General features: G+C 32.2%; 1 protein-coding gene across 2 annotated transcripts in view; it reads left to right on the top strand.

Moving 5' to 3' along the window:
- The window catches only part of LOC118203298 (zinc finger CCHC domain-containing protein 24-like), a 100,149-nt gene extending 83,277 nt beyond the window's left edge, over nt 1-16,872 (top strand). Inside the window, exons 3-4 of one of the 2 annotated variants that reach the window (XM_085816141.1) lie at nt 6,950-7,114; nt 11,265-16,872. In XM_085816141.1, coding sequence (XP_085672267.1) covers nt 6,950-7,114; nt 11,265-11,378 — 279 coding nt within the window. In that variant the 3' untranslated portion in view covers nt 11,379-16,872. Of the gene's footprint in view, nt 1-6,928; nt 7,115-11,264 lie in introns of both variants that reach the window. The other variant, XM_085816140.1, reaches the window with a different exon arrangement.
- Nucleotides 16,873-17,639: the final 767 nt, after the last annotated feature.

The following is a 17,639-nucleotide window of genomic DNA, read 5'->3' as shown; positions in this document are numbered from 1 at the left end:
CAAGAAGGGCTATTAATTTCGTTTTGCCATTAGCGTTGGTGCACTATAAACGGCATTTCATTTTTCAAATTGTTCCCACCAAAAATTACAGCCCTGCATTATGTTTAAAGAAATTAAATAATGAAGAATTTGCATGAATTCACGATAGCTTTCTGCTGGGCAAAAACATCGCGGGCAAAAACATCGCGGGCAAAAACATCGCGGGCAAAAACATCGCGGACGAAAACGTCGCGGAGAAAACAACGCAAGGCAAAAACGTCGTGCTACAAAACATCGTGCGATAAAACATCGCAAAGAGAAAACATCGCAGTTCTAAAACATCGTGGTACAAAACATCGACGTCGAAAATAAAGCGGATCAAAAACTTCGCAGTTTAAAAACATCGTCGTCGAAAATATCGTGGTAAAAAATAAAGTATCTACAAATCATCGCATAACGATAACATCGCAGACATGCTTCTTTCAGGCTTTAATAACTGTAAATGTATATTCCCATATTGATTTGTGATCGCAAGATGGAAAGAAGGATAATTTTTACTTTTATACTTTTTATTAACTAATAAATTTTTGCTGAGAAAATAAGAATGAAACTTAAGCATAGAAAATTAATGCAACTTATAGCACTTAATAGAATTTTAAACCGACATAGTTAACTAACAAAGGCCATTAATAAATCATTTTTATAAAGTTTTTACTGGTAATTTTTCATGAAAAGTATAATCTATAATTTGCATTTAGTTTTTTATGCTTAAGTTTCCTTCTTACGTTTTCAGCAAACATTTATTAGTTAATAAAATATGTGAAAATAAAAATTATCCTTCTTTACATACTGCGCTCACAAATCATTATGGCAATATCCATTTACAATAATTAAAACCTGAAAAAAGCATGTCTGCGAAGTTATCGTCATGCGATGATTTGTAGATACTTTATTTTTTACCACGATATTTTCGATGACGATGTTTTTAAACTGCGAAGTTTTTGAACCGCTTTATTTTCGACGACGATGTTTTGTAGCACGATGTTTTAGAACTGCGATGTTTTCTCTTTGCGATGTTTTCTCCCGCGATGTTTTGTAGCACGACGTTTTCGCCTTGCGTTGTTTTCTCCGCGACGTTTTCGTCCGCGATGTTTTTGCCGTGATGTTATCGGCGAACACCATATTAATTAGCCCAAAGGGAGTTAGCCCAGAAGAGCTATTAATTTCGTTTTAGAATTTTGAGTTGGAACACTATAAACAGTGTTTCACTTTTCAAATTGTTGCCACCAAATATTAGAGCCCTGCATTATACTTCATGAAATTAAATAATGAGTAATGTGCATGCACGTATGTACTATGTATGTATGTTTCTCACACTGGGGAAAAAAAAACCGTATCTAGAGACATCGAAATTTGAAAACGTAATTATCCACTCGAATATAGGCATCTGGAAGTCCAAATTTTGAATTTTGAATTTGTTTTATTATCTGTTTCATATTTTGTAAAGCTTTAACGAATTTTTTTGAATAAGAAACTCAACGATTAAAAAAAAAGCATTTTTACCTCCAGTGTATCGGAAATTCTAAAGACATGCTCTTTTTATATTATTTTGTGATATTTCTGTCAAACTGAATTTTATGGTTTAAATGCAAAGAACATGATACTTAATAAACGAAGGTAAAACACAAAACGTTAAAAAGGTGGCCGTTTGGGCGTAATATAAAATCTGAAAGCTTTTTATTTTATTTTATTTTTATAACAAACACAACTTTTCCTTAACGGAACTATAAAAAACAGGGAACATGTATAAAATTAGATTTCATAATTTTTACAATTTTGTTTTTTAATTTACAAATGCTGAAACATTAATATTTGCATTATTTAAAATTTTTGTAATTTGAAGTACATAACCGACGGGCCCACCAGTGGCCGATCGGTAAAACCGCTGAACACTGGTAGTTCTGACTTTGGTTCGATTCCAGGTAAACGGGCTGGCTCCATGATCTTTTTCGTGGTTTTCCCCACGTGTAATGTATATCCAAGCCAGTTCCCCTTAGAAAATCCTCGACAAAGTTATCGCACAGAACCTTTCGTAGACACGGTGTATATCTGATGCTTTATTTCCTATAAATAATTTACTTTATTCAAGTTTTGGTATTTATGAACACTTTGTATAATTTTTCAAGTTTAATTTGTAAAACAGATTAAATATAATCAAATTTTAAATAAATATATATGCAATTATCGAGTTTTCGAAATGAAAGTGGGAACAGTTATCGAGTATAGCTGAAAGGGGTGCATGAACAAAATACACTCATGTCCATAAATTAAGGATAATTAGAAGTCACGCGGAAATCGAACTCTAAAATAAATATATCACCTGTAAAATCACTACACACATCTTCAAGAATCATATGCAAATTTCAGGAAGGATCCAGATGACACGGATGGTACGTCACAATGACGAGAGTGTAAGAGAGTGATATATAAGGAATACAGGCAAAGAAGTAAAATTGTTCTCAGGCGCTATAGAAGCATTTCAGTGCAATAACCGAATAGTTATGATACAAAGGACGCATTTGGTGATTTTTTACGTGGTAGAATTATCGGCCGTCTGGAATGTCGACGTACCCAACTGGAAGTATCAGACGAACTTGGAATTGCCCACAGTGTCATTTTCAGGCTTTGGCAACGATTCCAAGATGATGGTAATGTGAGTAGACGTCACAGCACAGATCGCCCCAGAGTTACAACGCCGAATGAGGACCGGTATTTGGCAGTTACTGCCAAAAGAAACAGGCGGAGCACAGCCTCAGACCTGTCTCGTCAGCTCTCTTCAGCCACTGGTACGACAATTTCAAGGCAGACCGTGTACAGACGCTTAGGGCAGATTGGTCTATATGCTCGTTGACCTGTCAGATGCGTTCCACTTACTGCAACTCACTGTCGCTTGCGGTTAGCCTGGAGTAGAGAGCATGCATTGTGGACACCGCAACAGTGGGCTTGTGTGATGTTTTCCGACGAATCCAGGTTTAGCTTGCAGTCTGATTCTCGCCGGACTTTCATATGGAGAGCTCCAGGTACCCGTTACCACCAAGAAAACATCATTGAACGACACCGTTACGGTGGTGCAGGAGTGCTCGTTTGGGGTGGAATTATTCTGGGTTCCAGAACTGACCTGCATGTTCAAATTGGAACCATGACAAGCCAAATCTACCGGGACGTCATTCTGGAACAACATGTACGTTTGTTTCGGGGCGCCATGGGCGCACAATTTGTGTTTATGGATGACAACGCACGTCCTCACCGTGCAAACATCGAAGCAAATGCCTGCAATCGGAGGATATCACCCGTATGGACTGGCCAGCATTCTCACCGCACTTGAATCCAGTAGAGCACGTGTGGGACATGCTTGGCCGACGAGTTGCAGCCCGTCAACCTCCTCCTACATGTCTACCGGACTTCAGAGAGCATTGCTTTTTGAGTGGTGTATAATCCCTCAAGATCAGATCGATAATTTGATACTGAGCATGCCTAGGCATTGTACGGACTGTATTGCATCGTCTGGGAGACATACAATGTATTAACAATCATACCAACCATGTAATATTGGTTTTTTGTAAATAGGTTTTTTTTTTTTTTTTGTAATTTGCTCCATGGAGGAAAAAATCGCTAATTTTTTTAATATCAAACGTATAGCATCTTTACCTTTTGTTTAATAAATAAGCTTTACAAATAAGTCAAATTTGTTTTGCTTCTAACTCTTCCTTTGCCTGATTTTGCATTATCCTTAATTTATGGAAACGAGTGTAGTTAGAGAAGCACTTCATTATACCTTGGACAAAATAACTTAAAATTGAACCTCCCACTTCGAAGCTTCTACTAAGAGGAAAGTAAAATTAATACCTGCCTTCAGAGTAAATCGATGCAAGTGGATTATCTCGTCCCCCTCGGGCATTTAATGCAACTTGAGGGGGCAAAAAAGCATTATTTGTGGAATGGACTAATAAAAGCTGAAGTAAATATTTCTCTTATATACCTCATTTGGATGCGACATAGAAACACTGAAGTTCGATTTTTAATGAGAAATTCACGAAAATATTCTTGAAAAATCTGAACTATGTTCAAAAAGCGATGATTTTAACAACATTTCATCAGCCTGAATTTTAAATTTTGACTTTCATATATTTTGTTCAATAAAGGTTCACGTTTAGTACGTTTTAACTTGCTTAAAATTATTTTACTGGGTAACTAACATTTCGAGTAACTTACTATGCAATAAATTCGACTTCAACGAAAATAATATTAAGTTTGCGATGCTAAGTGAAATTTCCTGAGAGTTTTGTTAAAATTAAAATACTAAATAACTAAGCTGCCTACCACATGACTTCCTTATAAGGTCTATTAAATTAGACACATTTTTTGCTGTTCTTGATTTAAACTTATTTCCTCGAATTTCATTAGAGATATAGTATTTCTTCTTAAAGGAATTAAATTCTCACTTCGTGGCAAGGCAAAAATACATAAAAATTCAAAACATCTTCATTAAAAATTGTAAAATACAGGAAAACCTAACATCAGTTTCCGTTAAAATCAGGTAAAAAAAATATAGTTAAAATTAAATTAAAAAATGATAGTTTATTATAGTTTCAATGTCAACACAAGCAATTCGACCAAAGGGCAGGAATACAAAATTTTTGGTGCACAAAATTTTAATAAAGTTAATTTTAATAAAGTTTAAAATTTTAATTTAAGTTAATTTTTGCTCCCACTGTGCAAGGAGACTGAAGTTGGTGTACAAACTGACTTAATTTATTATTCTACTAAGAGTTTCAAATGTAAAAACAAATGGGGTCTCACTCGGCCACTGAAACTTAATTGAATTATTAACTGAATTAAATAATTAACTGGATTAACTAGAATTATTAACTGAAACTGTTAAGAATTCTCAAACTATTGCGTGCAGATTAACTAAAGATATAAAAACCTCAATTACAACAATTTGATTTGATCACTATTCAAGCAAAAAATGCACAATTTACAAACATATAAGAATACAAGTACTAAGTTCACCGAGCCGGGTAACAGGGCGAGAATATATTTATATATATATATACGTTTGGTGTGATCGCTCGCAACAAAAAAGGGAGACGCACAGCGACATATTGTAGCAGTCCCATATACAAAATTTCAACATTCTACGCCTACTCGTTTTTGAATTATGCAAGATCATACGTACCTATGTACAGACGTAACGAAAAAAATCTTTTCTGAATCCACTTTAATCCATTCTTCAATCGCTTTTGGAAAAAATCTGATGTGTAGACCACATGACTTCCTTGTACGGAATATTAAATTATACGCATTTTTCCTTGAATTTCATTTAAATTGATTGGATTGAATTAAATCTACTTCGTCGACAGCGCATAAACCACAATAGAATAGTTTATGGTTTATTAGATTATGGCAAAGCACTCGAGGGCTATCTGCCTAAAGGGAGGGATGCCTTCGTGGAGGACTTTTGAAGGGAAACTGGCTCGTATACACGTTACACATGGGGAAAACCACGAAAACACCCATGCAGCCAGCCTGTTCGCGGGATTCGAACCTCGGACGGAACTACCAGTGTTCAGCGACGTTACCGCTCGGCCGCTGGTGGGCCACAATAGAATAAATGCACTCTTATTTGTTTACTATAACGACAGTCTTAATGTACAGAATTTATATCATTTGAAGAATTATCGTTGCCACATGTTCCATTCAAATACTATAATAACGCTAAAACGATGTATGAAAGAAATTAAGCAAACAAAACAGAAAAGAAACAGTTTTTCACAGACGATTTAGTATTTCTCATTCAATTAATTCAGCTCTCACTTCGCGACAAGGCAAAAATACATAAAAAATCACGATATCAGCATTAAAAATTACGAAGTAAATCTTAAACACTTATTTCCTCGAAAAAATTCCAGAAAGGATTAAGCATGATTTAATTCGCAATAATAAATGAAGGCGTTATTTTTGTGTTGCGAAGCTTAGTCTCTCTAGATTGGCAACAAATCTACAATTCTGCTGTTTCAAATGTAAACAAATATGTCCGCCATGTTATTTAAAACTGAACCGCACTTAAACAGCTTTTAAATTGTTGATAATTGTACAAATATTGCTTCCAGAATTACGAAAGGCATAAAACCTTAACCGGAAGATAAAAACAACATAATTCAATCATTTTTAAAGCAAAAAATGTACAATTTACAAACATAAAAGAGTAAAGATACTGAGATCACTGAGCCGGGTAACAGAGTGGATATATATATATATATATATATACGTTTGGTGCGGCCGATTGCTACCAAAATACGAGGTGCACATCTACATGTTATAGCAGTCCTATATACAAAATTTCAACGTTCTGAGGCTACTCGTTTTTGAGTTATGCGAGATATGTACGTACATACGTTCGTACAAACGCCACGAAAAATTCTCTTCAGAATTAATTTTAAAGCAGTTTTATAATTTTTTTGGAGTAAACGAGTCTTTTTTTCAGTCCTTACGTACAGATATCACGCAAAAACATCGTTAAATTGCATTCGATAGCGGTCAAAATGGATATTTTCGTTGAAATATGTTGCCTGAAACTTTTCGCGATTACAATACTTCCTTTTTACTTCGTACAAGGAAGTAAAAAGAGTACTTCAATATGCCCATACGTATACATGTAGCGCAAACAAATCATTCAAATGGATTCGAGAGCGGTCAAAATGGCTAGTTTCGTTGAAATATGATACGCGAAATTTTTCGTGATGACAATGAGTCTAATGACAAAAGCCTGCTTGACTGGCCAGTCTAACGACTGCTTGAAATTTATATCTTTGTAGAAGTATTGAATTTTTGCATGTTGTTTCAATTTTTCTGTAAGCGATGAGAACTTTTAGTCCTCTGCTTACAGGACTGTGTGTTGTGTGCGCAGGCCAGACCTAAAGGGGAAGGTCTCACCCCTTACCAGGGCAAGAAACGCTGCTTTGGTGAATACAAGTGCCCCAAGTGCAAGAGGAAATGGATGAGTGGAAATAGTTGGGCTAATATGGGTCAGGAATGTATCAAGTGTCACATCAACGTCTACCCCCACAAGCAGGTAATTATCATTTAGTTGGCCTATTAACAACAGACAAATAAGTTTTGAAATTTAACTATTAATATTAATATAATTATTATCGCGATAGTTTTCTGCCAGGCAAAATTAAATTATTAACTTTTTAATGCATATTTATTATTTATTTGTATATTAAAGAATGATTTCCGTTTTTGTTTGACGGGAAGTTAGAAAAATGAGTAAGATATATTAAGTTTATCCCCTTGGATGAAATGCAAAACTGATTCCATTTTTTTGTTCTTTTAATAATTATTACTTGGTTGTGATTTCTGTAACTTTTTTAAATTTGATATTTTAATAGACTGCATTAATTTCATTGTTTAGTATAATTTTTTATGTATAAATTCATTTTAATTAATTCATTATTCCATGCATTTTACGATAATACTTTATTTGTCCAAAAGGGATCGAAACGGCATTTTTCTTTGAAACACTTAAGTATTCTATTACTTTTCAAGTTGTTGCCACCAAATATTATCGCCTTGTGTTATATTAAAAAAAATAAATAGTAAAGAATCTTCATGAATGTACACATCCCGAAAGACTAAATGGGTCGGAAGAATGTGGGATGAAATCATACTGCCAATAACGGGTATGATACCCTCTACTCCGCGGCCGCCAACCAGTGTGGTCCGTGAAAAATTTTTGATCGTCCGCAGAAAAATTAGGACATAATTTATGCATTTTTTACGGACATGTTTCACTCATTTTCACTCGCTCAAAAATTTTGTTTCACTCACTCAAAAATTTTTGTTTAATAATTTTCTTTATTTTTTTATGGTTTTTCAGATTTAAATAAAATAGATAATAAACTCATAATGAGTGTGAAAAAGCAAGCGAATATTTTGCATTTCTTTAGTAAAACTAAAGATAGAATAACTAATGAAAATAGTATTACTTCACTTAACAGAAAGGTGATCAATGATTCAAAAGCATCCACATTCCTCGTCACAATCAGACAGCATTAGAGAGAATGTTCAAACTGGAGGCGAAAAAAAATATAAATAAAAATAAAATTAAAAACCAAAATAACGAGAAAATGTGATTCAGACTAATTGAAATTTTGATTTATTCCAGAACCCGGTAGTTTGCAGAATCCAAGGCCTTTTGTATTACCTGTTCTCAGTGTTTATCTAATGATGCCATGAAACCTTCCAAACTCGAAAGACACTTGAAATCAAAACACCCAAGTTTAGCTAAGAAACTACTTGAATATTTTCAAAAAATGTGTGTAAAGATGCAAAAATAAGTAGGTGCCTTAAAAATATGGTTGTTTAAGGTAAGTCCCTATCGAAAGCTTTCTATCTGATAGCACTTCAAATACAGAAAAACAAAAGGTCATATACGATTGGAGAATTATTCAAGCCTTGCGTATTGCATGCCTGTGAAGAGGTCTTTGGAAAAAAAAGCTGTACAGAAATTGAAAGTGATAAGTCTGCTTACACTGTTAAAGCCGAAAATTGAAGAAATGACTAAACTTGACTGGACATCTCTCAGGAGTTGTTGCAAAGATGAAAAATGTTAGTCACCCAGACTTTCTGTTTACACACTGCATTACACGTAGTGAGCATTTGGTGGTGAAAAAAAAATGTCCCCAGAAACTATAGCAAGCATTACCAAATGTTATTAATATCACAAATGAAATTCGACACAACGTGCTTAATTCTCGACTATTTGAAACAATTTGTGAAGAAATTAGTTCACAGTATACTCACCTTCTTCACTCGAGGCGCAAAATACTGACATGTCTGCAAAGAAATCAAATTATTTTTCAACAGCAAAATAATCCGGAATTTCAAGAACTCTTGTCCGACGATTTGAGTGGGTAGCAAAGCTGGCATGCCTGGCAAATGGTTGTTCTCTGTTAACCGAACTAAACATATGCAAGGACATCTTAAGCACGTGTTTACAGTACGAGTAAAATTGATGCTTTTCAAAACATTTCACTGTGGCAAACGCTGTAGAAGGAAATCTACAAATGCTTATAAATTTTAAGGAAAATATGGAAGAGAACGATCTCAACCAGCAAGTGGTATCCATTATTCAACAGCACTTCCAGTCGCTGACAGAATGTTTTGGTTTTTATTACCTAAAGCTAGAAGATCCTAGGCATGGAGTTATGTGGATAATAGAGATTCATTTTCAGCAAACGCTGAAGATAGCAAATTAAGCATGAATGAAAAAGAAAGCCAGAAATATATCTGTCTTGCGAGACAGTTTAAAAACTAAATTCTAGTCATCTTTATAAAACTTCATTATTGCCTCTGTATAAAAAATGAATACCCATCAAAGAGTAGAAAAGCTATGAAAGTTTTAATTCAATTTTCAGTAATATATTTGTGCGAAAATACATTTTCTTCTGTAACAGCTGTTACAACTCGGTACAGGTCTCGGCTTGAAATAAATGTAAATAATTTTTCATTTCTTTCTTTAATGTGTGAATTTCGCATCATTAAAATCAAAGTTTTCTCATTATTATTATATAAATGTATTTACCATTTTTTTTCTAAAATCATATTAGTGGTCCGCCAAAGAAGAAGTTATACATTTAATGGTCCATGAAATTCTAAAGGTTGGTGACCGCTCCTCTAGCTGAAACGTAGGCTTGACAACGCGGGGAGGTAAGCTGGCAACAGTGTCGTTGATCGCTTCTTTTGGCAGTAGCGCCCATTCCGGTAGTACTGCATGTCGGAGATCGTTGTGCCTCGCGGCACACCGCAGCCTGTTATCCATCGTTCCAACGTGTTCAGCTCTCTATCTTGCACCAGCTTGCAATATCCCGACACCCTCTAACGCATTTCATTGTGCAAATGGTGTCTTCGGCTGGTGCTTTCGGCTTTGGTTATCTCGGATTAAAGGGAACCATCCCTGCTTATGAATTGACGCATAGGTCCGGCATGCCTCTTTTTTAGACGTTGTAGTATGTCTGTGGGATTGCATTTTATGCTAATTTTAGTTAACTATTTACATTCGGCGATGTATGCTGTAACTCATACGTAAACTGTATGTTTTAATTCCCTTTCTTACATTCGTACCCTTCTTTCAGCGTTTATTGCTTATTTTTTTAACACAAGTGTATTTTATTACCGGCATTAGTAATACATTGCTTTAAAATAACAGTGTTTGTTAAGTGATATTGAAATATAAATGTCCCAAACTTTGCTGAATGGCAACACACTGACGGGCCGAAGTTAAAAATGTTTCATTTCGAGCAGTTGTTGTATATTTGTTTTAAGTTGCTGAATTTGTTAATCAGAAATACATTAACATTACAAAACATTTAAAAAATAATTAAAATAAAAAAAAAAACAAAAGTGAAATTCGAAACTCATGATTCGGCCTTCGAGATACACATGTTCCGGTCAAACACTATGTGTTCAAAATTTGGTACCTCTAGTTGCCGGTGTTTTGCTGCGCTGGGCGAGGAAGAAACAAGAAAACATACATACTTTTAGAATCTTCCTTATTTGCTAATACAGAAGTGTATTTTTTAGCCCAAAGGACGTTAGCCCAGAAGGGCTATTAATTTCGTTTTGGCATTTTGCGTTAGTTCACTATAAATGTCGGTTCACGTTTGAAATTGTTGCCACCAAATATTATAGCCCTGTATTATATTTAAAGAAATTAAATGATCAAGAATCTGCATGAATGTATGAATGTTTCTCGCACTGTGACAAAACAACGGTACCTAGAGCCATCGAATTTGGAATCACATAATCCTCCATCAAATACGGGCATCAAGGAAGCCCAAATTTGGAATTTCTTTTATTATTTGGAATTAAATTTGGACTTTGTCATATTTTGTAAAGCATTTATGAATTTTCGATTAAGAAACTCAACGATTTCAAAGCGAGCAATGGCAACACTGTAAAAAAAAAAAAATATCTCCAGCACGCGAGGCAGTGTATCGGAAATTCTAAAGACATATTCATTTTAAAATTATTTTGCGATATTGCTGTTGCATTGAATTTTATGGTTTAAGTGCGAAGAACATGATATTTAATACACAAAGGCAACACACAAAACGTTAAACTAAGCCCCTTTGGGCGTGATTGTAAAATCTGAAAGCTTTCAGAATTTTTTTTTTTTAATTTTTACTTTTAATTAATGAAAATTTATACTTTTTTTTCAGCGTCCTCTGGAGAAACCAGACGGTTTGGATGTATCCGACCAGAGCAAGGAGCACCCACAGCATTTGTGTGAGAAATGTAAAACAGTTGGCTACTACTGTCGGCGCGTGCAGTGATTTTTATGGAACCCCTCACAAACTAGATACAAAATCAAAAACCTCTATGCAACGCAATTTACACAATGTTAATACCTACTACTTAAGATTCCATTTTCAAACCTATTTCACATAGCAGTATTTTGTCCATAAAAGAGTATAACAATTTGTTCAAACTTCAAATTGTTAAACATCTCAAGGCACAACTTTTAGGATAACCAGAACTGAAACTGCTCTTTAAAGTGTTATGTATAATCTTGAAAGTGCTTCGGTTGAAGGAGAAGTGTTTATATTGAACTGCAGGTTGAAATAACTGTTTTATTTCTGGTCCTCTTAAGCTCATAGCACTTAGTATTCATCAATAGCAAAATAACAGAGTATAGAAATATAATCAATAACTTAATATAAGGTCTATTCAGATGCAAATATACTCAGCTATCTAAACCTGGATACTCATCTTGCCGTTTATATTTCATAATATCAAGATATTCAAGGATTATTTTGCCATAGTTATCAATACATTAATTCCATTGAACAAGATTTTTTTTTTGTGTGTGTGTTTAATTCGTTTACTTTTTAGGTTCGATGATTGTTCGACTCGAAGTGGATATGAAGTGTGCCTTCACTGGGGCAAACTTAAAGAAGACGAAAAGCGACCTCTATCAATAATAGTACATATAGTATCCCCAAATGTTCTGAATGGCCTTTATTTTCGCAATGTTTGGTCGTAAACATGTACTAATACTTCCACTTCCAGTTACAAAAGTGGTTTAAATGACGAAAATACTCACGTTTTGGCAATTTTAGATTGAAAAAAATTAGTTTTGGACAAATAATGAATGCCAACTTTTTATGTGATCAACCGATCAGAATAATTATAATTAGAAAAATTTTGTACTCATTATAAATATATGTAATTAATGAGTACACCACATGATTTCCATGTACTGGCTATTAAATTATACATATTTTTCGCTGCATTTCATTTAAACTTATTTCTTCGAGTTTCATTAGAGACGTATTTTTCATCCAATCAATTCAGTTCTCACTTCGCTGCAGGGCAAAAATATGTAGAAACTCAAAACATCTTCATGAAAAATCGTAAAATACATCAAATACAGCTAAAAACTGTAATAAAAAAAATTAGAGTTAAAAATTAGACTTTCTACGTCAAAACAAACAATTCGGCTAGCGGGCAGGAAGGCAACATTTTCCGTGCACAAAATTGAAAGTTAACTTTGGTCTCACTGGGCAAAAAGACACTGAAGTTGGTGCACCAGCTGACTTAATTCACTGTTCTATTAAGAGCTTAAAATGTAAACAAATGTCGGCCTTGTTAAGCTTAGTGCAATTTAAACTTTTAAATTGTTGATAATTCTACAACTGCTGCATGTTAATTAACTAAAGGCATAAAAACCTTAACCGGAACATTAGCCCAACATAATTCAATCATTTTTAAAGCAAAAAATGCACAACTTACCAACATATAAAAATAAAAGTATTGAGCCTACCGAGCCGGATAACAGAGTTTCAATATATATATATATATATATATATATATATATATATACGTTTGGTGCGACCGATTGTAACGAAAAAGGGGAGGTGCACAGCGATATGTTGTAGCAGTCCCATAATACAAAATTTCAATCCTCTAAATCTATTAGTTTTTGAGTTATGCGAGGTACAACGTACATACGTATAGACGTAACGAAAAACAATTCTTCTGAATCCATTTTAAATCTCTTTTACAATCTTTGTTTTGGAAAAAAAAAAGAGTACTTTATTCTGTCCGCACTTACAGATGTCACAGAAACCTCGTTGAAATAGATTTGAGAGCGGTCAAAATAGATATTTTCATTAAAATATGATATCCGAACTTTTTTTGCAATTAAAATATTTTCTTTACTTCGCACAAATAAGTAAAAATGAAGTAACAAACGGTTGATTTCCGGACCGCAAAAATTAACAAAAATATTTAATTTTTAAATGTGCGATATCTGAAGTCATTTTTATCTTACATTATGAGATCGGTTAATACAACCTTAATTAGAATAAGTCAAGACTGATTTTTTCCCCCTTAAATTCCATTCGGAGACATTCGTTTGGAATCAAAAAAACCTTAATATTATTATAGTTATAATTTTGTTACAAATGATATAACGATATAAATTTTGCAAAAATAATGTAGAGTCAGTACTTACTGTCCAGGAATATGATGTATGTGAACTTATTTCCGAAGATGAGATTATTTACAGATGAATAGAAGTAACCGTCTTTTTACCTTCAAAACACCTTTCAATCGCGTAATCGTCTGTGTTCTCTCATCGGAAAGAAAAGATTTATTTTCACAGCTTGCCGCGTCATCCGATTATTATCGACGACGCCATTCTACAATAATTTATACGTTTTCTAGCACTACGCTGTAAATACATTATTAATATTCTCATGAAATTTTATTACTTTGGAGATGTTACTCGTAATAATTCAAAATATTTTTATTTTATTTAGATAATGTAACGAATTAGTTACGGATCAATACCAGTAGATATTCTGTAGAACACGAATTATGTAACGTATTATGAATAAGATCTCCTTATTAAAAAAGAATTTACTGATAAATACTTTTCACAACAATTTGCGTAGACACACTTGTCATTTAATCCAGTAACAAAATAAACCTTTTTTCTAAATTCTCATTTAATTTTTAATTTCATATAAAGGAAACTTTTCTATCTTTAATTTATATACGGCTCCTGAATATAATCACTAATGAATTTTTGTAGTACGAGGGTAGACATTGTTTTTTATTTTTTTATAAGGAGTATAAATGTTTCCTAAATGTAAATAGAATGACTGAAATAATACATAAAAAAGTTAGATTTCTTAATTTTTACAATTTTCTTTAAGCCAAAATATGAATATTTCCATTTTTTAAAATCTTTTTGTAATTAGAAGTGTATGTTTACGACGACGATTATGGAAATAAAGGCCTGATAAATAATTTTATGAACATGGTGATCTTACCTTATGTTAGAACTATTCGCTGAATACTTCATTGATATGTGGCAAAATTTGATGAAATGAAGACGAGCGTTGTCATGCAACAAAACCGTTTTTCAAAACATCCTTGACTTCTTCTTCCAAAAATAAATGCTTCGGTTTTCCATAGATTCTTGTTGGTTGTTGAGTTTTCAGCACAGAAGAATTTTACGATAATTCTCAGCTTTTTTTTATCGCATTAATCTGATATAAAACTATTTTTTCGACCATTCAAGTGATTTTCGCTTATACCAATCCAGCACCCCTCCAATGCAAGAATCTTAAGCAAGGTTATGAATTTTCCCTTATAAAAATGACAATCATAGTTTATACCTTTTCATTTAAATGACCTTAACAACAAGTACTGTAATGATTAGAATAATGTGTAATCTGTATAGAAAATAGGAGTTTTATCCAATAAAAAAATGGCTCGTAATATTCCTGCAGTTCTTGCTGCATTTCATTGTAAATTTGCTAAAGTTGAATTATGGTTAACTGAAAGATAAATGAAGATAACCGTTTTTCTGCAATAATTCCATAACCTAGCCCACACATAAATACGAGTTGCAAAGTTATTCATAAGTTCATCAATGTTCTCAGATTATTAGTTTCAATTTATATACTTCAAAATAGATACAGAAATAGTTAATTACAATAAATTTAGGAAAAATAATAATCTTACCTTAAACATATGAATTTTCCGTAAAATCATCTTATAAGCGTTATCTCGTAGGTAATTTTAATTAAAGAAATTTTGCAAATCTAATATTCAGTTATATATTTTCAGCAGTTAAATTTAATGTTTATAGTGTTGCCAGAAACTATTTGTCAAAAGCTTAAAAAAATTAAGAAAATTATATTTTTAGCCAACAAAGAAATAAAAAAATTTTCATGGAAACAAAATAATTTATTCTTTAGTAAAAAATTGCAAAATTTCTTTAATTTAGTATGCTTTTAACTGAATCCTAAAACGATAGATTTTTACATTTAATTCCCAGATTTGGAATTTAATGCAATATATTTACATACATAAGAAAAGATGTTTTAGTAATTTTTCTTCTACATTTGAAATTAATTGCTGCTGAATACTTTAGTGCAATCTAAAGAACAATTTAATCCGAAAATAAAATTTTAGCAAATTGCTTGGCGTCTACAGAGAAACATTTGTAAATTTTAACGCTTTTTTAAAAGTCATAGAAATGCATGATGGTTTTTGAATTCCATTCTATTATCATTTCCTATTATCCTCCTATTCATTTTTTTAATTTTATTGTGTAATTATCTTAGTTCGAACCTAAAAATATATTTAATAATTTAATGTCATTATTTTTTTTATTTGAACTTAATTTCTGCTGAAGATTTTAGCGTAATCTAACAGAAAATGTAATTTGGAAGCAAAATTTTAGCAAACCGTTTGGCTTCCATAGCGAAAAATTTGTAAACATTAATTTCTTTTATAAATCATTGAAATTCGTGATAGTTTCTCAGTTTTATGCTACTGGTCATCTTCTAATTGTAAATTTTTAGTCTTATCATGTTATTATCTTATTATCTTTAGTTTGAACTTGCTAATAATATCATTTTCTCAGACGCATGTTTTATAATGATAACTGATTTAAAGTGATAAACGTGCAAAAAAGGGACATATTTTAATGTATTAGTTAGGAGTATTATACTGTATATGGAATAAGCAGTACTGAGGTATGTATATCGTCAATGCTCTGAAATACCAAAGAACATATTATTTTATATTTATGTACTTTTAGCAATTTTTCCGATTTTTAGTATTTAAGTATGTACTTATATATATCGAAGCGAATGCTAGGAAATGATAGAATATCATAATAGGTAGTACTTTTTTTGACCAAATACTGCATCCGCTAATGCTTTACTTGTGTTTCTCAATTTATATGAAATAAAATTTTTCATTTAGAGTTTTTTATTTTTGAAGTATTTGTTTTTTCTTATTAAAATTTTGATCTGTTAAATGCTTGTTATTAAGTTTGTGTGAATTTTAATTAGATTAGGTTCTGTGCATTATTACAGTAAATGTGCTACTCGTGTTGCCACTGCGTGCTAAAATTTTGATTTTTAGTAATTTGTGTGCTATATCGTTTCTTGTTAGTTCTTATTCTGGTAGTCATTATCGTTGTTTTAGACTGCGTTGTTTAACTTTGTTGTTAATATTTAAATTTTTACATTGGTTTATATTCTGTGTCATTGGAAAATTTTTATCTATGAAATGATATGAATTGTATATATTCTGGTTTTGTTTTAAGTTATAAGATTAAATTTGTATATTATGGAATTATACAAGAAATTTTTCTTTCTTATTCCACGTCTTTTGTGGAAACATATTTTCGAATGTAATCTAGTAAGAGTTTTCAATATTATTTATTATTTTGTTTTTGAATCAAGTTTGTTGAACCTTCTTTGTCCTAAGACAAAAATAAAATGAAATTTTGACACTGACTGTAATGCAAATTTATGTTTTCATTAATAAGATGTATTGAAACGTTTATCTAAATACATAAGTGATTGTAACGAATTAAATTATCATCATACCATACAGAATACATCTAATTTAGATAAGAAGATATTGAAGATACTGAAACATATTATCAAGAAGATACTGAAACATTTTTTTTTTTCAAATGAGGATTATGTTTTCCTTTTGCTCGAAGTACACGAATTGGAAATAGAAATAAATTAAATAAATTTACTCCAGACTCTAAAAAGTGAACGTATAATTTTATCAAACAAGGCTTTGTAATAAAACCTTTCGTAACGGAAAACTCTGTCATAAAATCAGGGAATAACTTATAAGCAGTGAAATAATAGTTAACAGATGTCATGAAAAATCATAGCCTGACAAACATTATTAACTTATACTGAACGTAATTTAATAGTATGAACATTTCATGCCAATCAGAGTCTTAAAATAGCATGGCATATGTGAAAATAAAAAAATACTGCTATAAAAGCGATTTAATTTTACAAAAAAATTTGTTAATGTGTCAGAAATTACTTGAGTATTTTAACATGACTCTTTCTTTCCAGTACTGTATCCATGCGAATTAATAATACTTTGTTTTAAAATTAGTTCAAAAATAATCTAATTACATACGAATTAGCAATGTAATAATAATAAATAAATATGTAAAAATTTAAATCTCAAGGAATTTTAAAAGTACGAGGAGACTCATTATTAATTTGAATAAATTTCCTGAATTTCAGCAA

Source organism: Stegodyphus dumicola, chromosome 4 (genome assembly GCF_044657685.1).
Source record: "Stegodyphus dumicola isolate Sdum_Otavi_A_Nest chromosome 4, ASM4465768v1".
NCBI lineage: Eukaryota > Metazoa > Arthropoda > Arachnida > Araneae > Eresidae > Stegodyphus > Stegodyphus dumicola.
The sequence above is the reverse complement of the archived record's forward strand: the minus strand, read 5'-3'. Positions and strand labels throughout refer to the sequence as shown.